This window comes from Galendromus occidentalis, unplaced genomic scaffold (genome assembly GCF_000255335.2).
Source record: "Galendromus occidentalis unplaced genomic scaffold, Mocc_1.1 scf7180000076574, whole genome shotgun sequence".
Lineage (NCBI taxonomy): Eukaryota > Metazoa > Arthropoda > Arachnida > Mesostigmata > Phytoseiidae > Galendromus > Galendromus occidentalis.
In genome coordinates, this window is record NW_003804563.1 from 449,359 (window position 1) to 458,707 (window position 9,349).

The window sequence follows — 9,349 nt, forward strand, 5'->3', positions numbered from 1 at the left end:
TCGTCATTTGCTATAACGCCGGGTCGGTCGGTCTGCTATCCGTCCATCCGTCCGTCGAGCCAGTTTTATAAACAAAGTTGCTTAAATGTATGTCGTCTCTAAATGTCTGTAGATCCAAAGGCAAAGTGGTTCCAGCTTCCGAATTCAGAAGTCAGCCTCAGGCTTTATTACTATTATTAACACCGACTGAGTGAACGAGCAAGCAAGCGAGCAGCCAGCCAGCCACCGAGCGATCGGCAAGCTGGCTGCTCTGCCTGGTAGCTAGCCGGCCGGCCAGCCAGCCACCGGACAGTCGACCAACTGGGTAAATATCATTAGAATGAAGAGGCATTTCAAAGCGAGCAACGAACGACTTCGCCACTAGCTGAGAACAAAGCTATGATTATAAAGTTCAACTGAGCATTTTGCATTGGACCCACCGACCAACAGATACTCAGACTGTCTGTCGGCTGGTGGCGCGAGCGATAGAGTTTCATAGTACTGATGACGCTTGCACCAGGCGCGTCTTCAGGCGCCTAAACCACCGGCGAACTACAAACGCCAGCACAAACACCTTATTTTGACGGCATTCACCTGCCATCCAGAGTTCCTCGTCTCCAGACGCTAACGAGGGAGTTCTCATTCCCTGCTCGTCTCCCTCAAGGACTCGCATCTAATCCACTCGGCAATGGCGAAGACCCCAGCGTCCTCGCGCATATGTATGGCTAAACCCGGTTTCACTCGCGGGCTGGAGGGATCATTTGTTCCTTGTCGCGGCTACAGCTCCCAATTTAATATGGCTCGCTTATTTATTCGTTATTTATTCTTCTTTACGCTCGTCTTCCCGCTTGCTTGTCCGTCTATGGCTGCCGCGTTCGCTCGGATTCATTCCACACGAACGCTTTTATCTGAGTTCAATCGAGAACGCTTATTGTTTTCTGTGCCTCCAGTTGAGCAACGCACGCAGCTCTTTGCCTTGCTCTTCATGATCCACTCGCAGGCAGGCAGGCAGGCAGGCAGGCCGTCTGTCTGACGGGCGAGCGAGCGCACACACATACTACACCCCCGCTTAAAGATTGCAAACTCACTTCAAAGGAATTGCAGATGAGCTCGAGGCTTTCGCCGCAGCGAACTTATTGCCTCCTTTTGCTGTTTGGCGCTTTGCCTCTTTGAACGCACTGTTCAGCGCACAGCGAAATTGTCGCAGGACTTTCGAAGAGCACGTCGGTCCATCTAAATTCCCCGATGTCATAATCCTTCCAGCTGACTCTTGAGCTCCCGGGGACGTATTTCGGAGTTGGAATCGGAAACCGAAGAAACTATTGAACGCTCGGATGCTCTCCTGCGAATGGGGGAACATTTAGACGTTTATAGGACATGATGTCGGAGCGTCAAAGGTAAGGTGAGATCTCGGATCGGAGACAAGAGAATTTCCCATCGAGATGGGAATTCGCAGAAACCTTTGGGCCGGAACTCGCTAGGACGATCTTCGCTCAAGTTCTTCCGAGTCGGGTGCCATTTCCTAAAATCAACACTCGACAAGCCCACTGAAGAAGGTCGAGCTCTATGTCTAGAACATCCGCTGAAGAAATTTGTTTCCAGGACATTCCACTGCTCCGGGAAGACCGGGGAGCCCAACGGATTAGAGATGAAAATGGGCCGAGCCGGGTCCTGATCCCCCCTCCAGGTCCGAACTCTTAACATGGCCTCGGAGCATCAATGCGACGAATAACCAAAGGCAGATTAACTTCCCAACTTGAAAGCTCGAGGGACAAATTCTTTCTATGTTTGGATGTTGTTCTTCAGGCTCGCTCCGCAACGTATCGGGTGAGCGATCTTTCAGGCACTCGTGACCAATGCGTCTTGGACTACATTACAATGGAGCCTTCTCAAGTGAGCCTATAACCCAATTTGCTCGGCACGCCTCTACATCGATTTTTCTCTCTTCATCTGCGGCCCGATCTCTGCGTCTTCGTCTGTCATTTCACCGTTCGTCTCGTCGACGATTTGGGCAAGCCCGCCCGTTCGAATTTCGCGGTTCATATCACCTCCGTCCTCTGGATACCTCTCCGGGCCTACTATATCTTCTTTCTCCGAGTCCATGGAAATAAGTGCGGGATCTCGTGTGTGAACGTTTGTATGTGTGTAGTCCCCGTCGTCAGAGATGTCAAATATATTCAACTTACTTCCGCTCGACAGGATCTCTCTTCGCGTTCGGTGGTTGCCGCCCACGGTAATCAAGTTAGACTTCGAGATGAGGTGTCGCACATTCGCTCGCTACTGTGACCGCGCGCCTGCCTGCCTGCCTGCCAGCCCGCCCGCCGGCCGGCCGCGGTTTTTTCTTCCGCTTTGGGACGAGGATATCGCGAGGGCTCATTCCGATTTTTTGCCCAGGTCCACGGTCACCGCAGGCCGCAACGAATTTATCCTGGAAAGGAAATTCTGCTCCGGATCACAGCTAGGATCCGACCAGACGCGGTCGGGCGCCGAATTCTATCCCGAGCGGAAGTCGCCGTGGAATGATACGCAGAGACTCCAACGAAGTTGCAGAACCGCGCAACCGGAAAGAGTGGCGGAAAGCACCGGCGACTTCCAAACGAGGTCAACTCAAAAGATTGATTCCGAGTGGGTACTCGTCAGGTGGAAGAGTGCCTCGGAGCGAAACGCTATTGGTAACTGTAAGCAGATTAAGGTTGTTGATGGATTCACCTGTTGACTCGTTCGGCCCAAAGCTTGGTAAAACCCCGCATTTCTCCGCATGCCTCACTGGAGTAGAGTTGACTCGATGATGCTGTTGCTCGTGATTGTCGTGCCCAGTGGCTTGGCAAGATGTGCAAACACTAAATTGCCAAACAAACGCCCGAGGCGACACGGTCTACGACAAACACGTTCTCTCCAGCCACCAAAACCACAGAGATTGGAGCATGGAAAACGTCCGGACAGGATTTGCGAACCCGCTCTCGGGCACGCGATGCTTCGATGCATGTGCCCGCCACAGGAATGGACGCTCATCGATGCGCCTCTGACTGTGAGTGGGAGGTCGTGATTTGTTCCAACTCTCCGACTCGAACGACTGAGAACGATACGGATTTCCTGACGTTTCTCTCGATTATCCACAGAAGTGTTTCCGAGAGTTCCATCGGAGCTTCGTAATGTAGAGAGGACGAATCTCAGGTTTCCTGGTTCCCATGAGCTTCTCCCAGAACCCAGAACGTCGCCCTTGCGCCTTGCCCGCCACCGTAGATCAGATAGGTACCTACATCTGAACAATTTGCTCATGGGAAAAATTATGCTAAGGCAAGTTCAAGCTTCGTGGGCTGCTTCTGTCCGAAGGCTGTATTTTGGGTTGACGCTAAGCTGCGACAGATCCTTGCCTCATTGCGGGTCGTTCTTTATTCAGCATTCATAGAAAACTTTCCGCTCATCACGTTGTATCCGCCATCCTATTCGCTTGCCTGACCGCAGCGTGTTCTGGCTGGCTGTTTCAATCGCTCGGCTCAAGTAAACAAATGGAAGGAATTCAATCTTCATGTTACATTAGAAAAGACTCGACTCACGGAGACTCACCGATGCGCCTCCAAATTGAAACTTGATGAAAATACTCACGCAGGAGATGTAACGCACGGCTGCCCCGTCAACGCCACGGAACAACCGTCGTCGGTCGAACTTATCCTAACCTATTATGAACGAGCCACGATCGAACGAGGAAACTTTCGAGTTTTTCCGAGGGCTCATCGCTGAATACGAAACGAGACCTGATGGGAGCAGAATACTAAATCTCGATCGATTCGATCCAGACTGCTTATGCTGGACTCTTTTAATTATGCCTCGACGACCGCTATGACTGCACTGCGATAGCGAATACCGAGAGATGCGCGCGAGAATCGGCAAAGCCACCGAGGAAGCCCGATTCGACATGGGCTCCTGGGTGCGGGAACGACAGGGCGAACCCCCCCCCCGCTCACTTCCTTTCTTGCGGCGAGAATATTTTCCTCTACCCCGGACTCATCTCTAAAGTGATTGCGAGTCGAAAACGAATCGGCATCCAAATCGAACCGATTATACCTTACGGTCTACTCCCATTTCCCGTTCAAGTTGGCGCATCCTGCGATCGGCCATTCTCTTCGGTTCCGCAGAAAGTTCGGAAACCGAACAAGGTGCTCGATGGATCCAATTGAAGCACAGCGGCGCTGGTGGGGAAGCAGAACGGTACGGATTTTCTCTCTGAGTCTCCTCGTGCTCGCGGTAAGCGGTTGGCATCATTTGTGGCATTTTCCTCTTTTTCACTTACAGGAAGAATAACAGTGAGTTGTCTCCGTCTTCTGCCTCTTCTCCCTCCAGCCATTTGTGTTTCAGTGAAACCATTTCGGCTGCCATCAAGCGTCATCGGGCAGACATTTCTCTGTTGGCTGCTGCTGCTGCTGCTGCTGCCATGTTTCATGCTATTATATCGATGATCCATTCGGCTCTATCTGTTGTTACTTGGATTGCTGCTACTGTCGTTGCTTGCGCTGCTGGTGGTACTGTGTGAGCGGCACTCTCGAGCTACCGTAGCAACAGCAAGGAGCGAGAAACGAGTTTGAGCGATACAGACCATCAGTCTGTCTGTCTGCCCGACCGTCCGTCCGTTCGTTCGCCTGCCCTTCTAATCGCGATCTAGTTCATCACCGTGTGGACTTGATGATCTCTCATCGATGGATGTCATCGGCCCTCGCAAGAACCATTTCTGAAGGATTAGAAGACCCTGATGACTGGAGTTTTTCTGTTGACTTTTGCTCCGAGCGAATGGGCTCCCGATCGAGCGGAGTTTTGCGCCTCGGAAACCCAGGGTAAACGTCTCTCTCTCAATCATGAGAGGGCCCGATGTGCTCGATTGGGGACGCGATGGATCTGAGACACGGCGATGAAGGAAATCAATTGAGATCGGCTCAGTAGAGATGACAACTGGAGCTGACGCTGCATGCTTGCGCGGAATCGAGGCTGTTCGCTCTGAAAATTCGCCAGAATCGCTTGTGGTCGATGTCTCCGCGCGGATCCCTTTGTGACAGACGGTGGAGTTGCGGATAGATAGTTATACATGGACTTAGGAACGAATGCACAAACGGAGACAGACAAACGGAGCGCCGGATGGATGGATGGTCGGACAGACGGACGAGCTGCCACAGAGAAGTGAGGCGCGGGTGACAACCAGTAATCACGGGGCACCGGGAACTCAGTTTCGACTCGGACTGCATAAGCCAGTCAGCTAGGCGAACTGAAAGCTCAGAATTCAACCTTCGTTCGAAGGACTCTTTCATTGTGCTATCGAGCTGATGCTGGGACTGGCGATAGTGTTGCTCTAGCCGCCGCCGACGCTCGAGGGAACGGCGAAGTCAACGCTGCCGCCGCTGCCGGGACGAAAGCATCAGCAACAACAAATACTATTGGCGAGGCGCCAGGCTCGAAAATTGCCAAAACGATTCCAAGTTTGCCCCACAATTCGATTTGCGGCGAACTCCCTCTCGTCGCGAAATATCTGCTCGCTGATCATGCACCCGGAGCATCCCGACACGTTAGAACGATGATAAGGATCCTGAAGAAGAGACTGACGAAGAAAAACTATAATAAAGCTTTCATTTACCTTTAAAATCCTTGATATTTATTCATTTTCTTTTTCGCATAATGATTATTGTTGTTACTCGGCAATCTCGTTCTCCTTCCTCTTAACTATGTCAATCTCCATCGATTTCTTGTCGAGTTCGGCAATTATTTCTTTACTCTCTCGTCTCAGATCATTTTCCAGGGTTTTGACATCACTTCGCGAGTTCACATTTTCCTCATCCCTTCTCCGATGAGCCAGACTTGACCGGAGGACGCTAACGCTGCGCACGAAGCTAGCGATCGCAAGATCATCGCCTTCCGAATCTCGATCATCGCTTCGACGATCGCTGACTTTCGAGTTATCCTCAGAATCTCAGTCGTTTTCCGCTCCTCCACTAACTAACTAACTAGTATGTACAAAGACACCATGACATTTACTGCTGGCTCTGGATGCAACAGCGTGAAGTACAACTCGCAATCAGTCTCTTCTCGTCTCTAGCTTTTACAATTATTAGAGTTTGTATGTACAACAATCTCAGTTTTCTCGCCAGTCAGGATCGAGAGACAGAGCAGGACTCGGGATTTCGAGGTCGGATCTCCGCCCTTAAGTCGGGGGGTGTCTGGGTTCATTGGGATGGATAGGCAACCTGTATGTCTGGTGATCGCTGGCTCAGTAGTTGGTCTTCTTGCCTTTTTCATCCGTCTACTTTTCTCGTCTCTGTTAGCGTCTCGTCTATATAGTCAGGCATCGATTCGTAATCACAGTGAGATAGTTCCGGAAACCGACAGAGCTTTTTGCGCTTCGTGAGACTTGTCAAAGTTACAAGATTGTGGATGAGTAGTGGAATTTTCGGTCAATTTAGAGTTCAATTCACAAGCGGACCCCCATGTTCAGGCTTGAGCTTCACTTTCGCTCGGCTACAAGACTGCCAGATTTAGAGGACCGCATCGAGAGACTTCTTCGTGGGAAGACTCAGCTCTTTTTTTTCGCAAGAATATTGATGGGTAGATGACCGGAGAAGCTTCGTGAGGGACCATTGTCTGCAAAAGCATCCATGTGGCAATGAGGATGAAGTAGCGATAAGCGTTTCTGTTATGCAAAATGCAATAGAGGAAAGAAGTTTGTTGCTCTTCGGTGTCGCCATGGCTCCGTCGGTTCGGTGAGTCTCGTCTGCAAGTTTCCGTTTTCTCTGTGTCTCTGTTTCTCTCCGTTTTTCAATCTCCCTCACTTCGAGTGAAATTATCATCTGTTCCTAAATAAGTTATTGCAACTAAACGGTAAACGGTGCGCGTCTACCGACCGCAGAGTAAACTATTTACAGCTCTCTCAGAAAACTTTTCTGTACATCGACGGTGGGAACCTTAAAGGACCATGATGTTGCGATGGGCGTTTTCGTAGATGCCGGTGCAGCCGTTGAATCGACTCGAGCGTCGATTCCAGAGTGCGCCGCTCAGGATTTTCTCCTCCAGCACATCTTGTTCTTATCGTCGAGATGAGATTCTCAGGTGACGCTACAACAATTGTGATGCTGGTGACGGTCTCGCAAGAGGGCCCGAACAGAGGGTTTACTTTCACTTCATTCGATCTCCGGGCCGGGGTTCTGCTGCTGCTGCTTGTTAACTTCGGAAGGTTGTTCGTTGCTCCGCTCGCGGGCAGGCGGGCGGGCGCGTGGACGAGTATTTAATGGCAGCGAACCAGAGGATTGACTCCGGGAACGATCGGTCGCATCGGAGGAGGTGTTCCCAGCCGATCCGAGTGGTGATGAGTGAGTGAGAGCTCTCAGATTCTCTTGAGTTGATAATTATTAACGTTCCGTTTGTTTCGATAATAATCCACAATTTATAGCCGAACCGTCTACTTCCTCATGTGGGGCGCGAAGTGGTCGGGCGCCGCCATGAGAAGGTGCGGATGAGCCGTCGAGGGCGGCTCCGAGTGGTGTCCTTGGAGCACCAAGGGACTCATCAGGGCCGGATTCAGCGTCGATAACGGTGGTGATGTCATGAGTTGCGGCGTCGGAGATTGACTCATGCCACCCTGGGATTGGGGTTCCGACTGCGAGTTCTCCGAGTCGGAACACGATCCTGAGGAGGAGCCCTTTTTCTCGGAGTTGCCCCCGTTGTGGGTTTTCACGTGCTTTGATAAATGGTCAGACCTCATGAACCTCTTGTTGCACACAGGGCATGCGAACCTTTTCTCGCCAGTATGTGTTCTTAGATGTCGTTGGAGCTCGTCGCTACGAGTGAAACGCTTACCACAGAACAACCAGTTGCACACAAAAGGACGCTCGCCAGTGTGCCATCTGAGGTGGGCCCTCAAATGCGAAGTTTTGCCGTACACCTTCCCGCAGCCAGGAATATGGCATGAATGAATGTTTTTCTTGCGCAGATGCGCGCCCGCCGGGCCGAGTCGTTCTGCTTCCTTGCAGTTAGGACAGTCACAGGTCGCCCTTCCAGTGTACCTTCGCTGGGATCGCGGAGACGGCACACTGGCCAAAGACGTCACGCCTGTCGACTGCGAGGACAGAAACGAAGAGCCGCTCGTAGCCGTGCTACTGCTCTGACCCGACGAGCTCAGCATCGTCTTGTACGTATCCTGCAGAAGCTGATGGTTTCCTGTGCCGGCGAGAAGGCCGGCGGGCGTCGATGCCAGACTCGAACTGAAGCTATAATCCGACTGGGGATAACTCGAAGGTAGTTGATGGGCCATCCCTCCGGACGGCACTCCCATTTCCAGTTGACCCCACGACGATGCCGCGTGCATGTCCCACCAGGGCGCCGTGGCGGCCGGGGCCGCACTGGGCATCTCGCTCTTGACTTGGGTCTGACCCACGTTGAACGGCCACGACTCGTACGCTGGCCGAGCGTACAATTGGCTCGGGTCTTGGCCTCCGTGATGGTGACTAGCAACACTCTGCGCCGGATAGAACAAACTATCCGAATACGACGTGGCCACTTGCGTTTGACCAGAAACGATCATGTTGCTGCCTTGCGAATCGGGTCGGCCAGGAGTTGCGGTCATGCTGTACGTGGGCGTGTGGGTTCCGGGCGAACGGCCCGGAGGGGTCGAGAGCGGACTTTGCGACGGTAACGAGTTGGGGGAGGACGCCGGCGCCGGCTGTCCGAGAGAAACGGGAGTGGGACCTGAGTTGTTCTTCTTCCAGGGATGGAATCCTTTGCCTACGGCAGCGTCTGCCAGCGGAGGAGGACTTTTCGAGGCCAGTTTGTTGCACTGGGCGGCCAACATCGCCAACGGAGTCCCTCCTAGTCGAGGATGCTCCTGAAAAGAGAATTATGACGAATTAGTCTCTCGGTTCGACGACGGAGGGTATTATGCGAAAAAAAAAGTCCCCGCACAGGAGCCGAAGAGCCCGTGTGCTAAAGCCCCCGTTTCCGTGTTTTGCTTTACGGACAATTCGACATATTGTTGAAGCCAGAGGAACAGCTGTGGAGTCGATGTGTCTCCGAAAGAGAACGTCGACACACGAGCGAAAGAACAAACAGCGGAAGAAAATTACGAGGGTTCGGTGCCTCGAGCCGTCCCCCCTACGGTGCGTTTCGCTTATAACCACCTTCAGCCAAACTTCGGTCTGTTTGTGTGACCGTGTGTAGCTGTTCATTAGACACTTCAACGAAATGATCCGGCCGGCTCTTCATTGTGAATGTTCGGTTAGCGACGAGCGCTCCTCGCGGTTTCTTTGCTTGGTGGTAAAGTCTTCGGGGTTGTCGCCGCCGCCGCCGAATTCTCCACTCGCTTGCACGTTCTTATTGTGCCCATTTGTTTCTCTCTAGA

At 52.3% G+C, this 9,349-nt stretch overlaps 1 protein-coding gene across 1 annotated transcript; it reads right to left on the bottom strand.

Annotated features, from left to right (window-relative positions):
• Positions 1-7,414: 7,414 nt before the first annotated feature.
• On the bottom strand, positions 7,415-8,857 carry LOC100908440 (transcription factor Sp9-like). Its single transcript, XM_018642171.2, has one exon. The coding sequence runs from the start codon at positions 8,801-8,803 to the stop codon at positions 7,415-7,417; it is 1,389 nt and encodes a 462-aa protein (XP_018497687.1). The 5' UTR covers positions 8,804-8,857.
• Between the last annotated feature and the right edge of the window lie 492 nt (positions 8,858-9,349).

Excerpts from the sequence above, each read along its gene's own strand:
- LOC100908440 (XM_018642171.2), bottom strand. The coding sequence starts at position 8,803 with ATGTTGGCCGCCCAGTGCAACAAACTGGCCTCGAAAAGTCCTCCTCCG.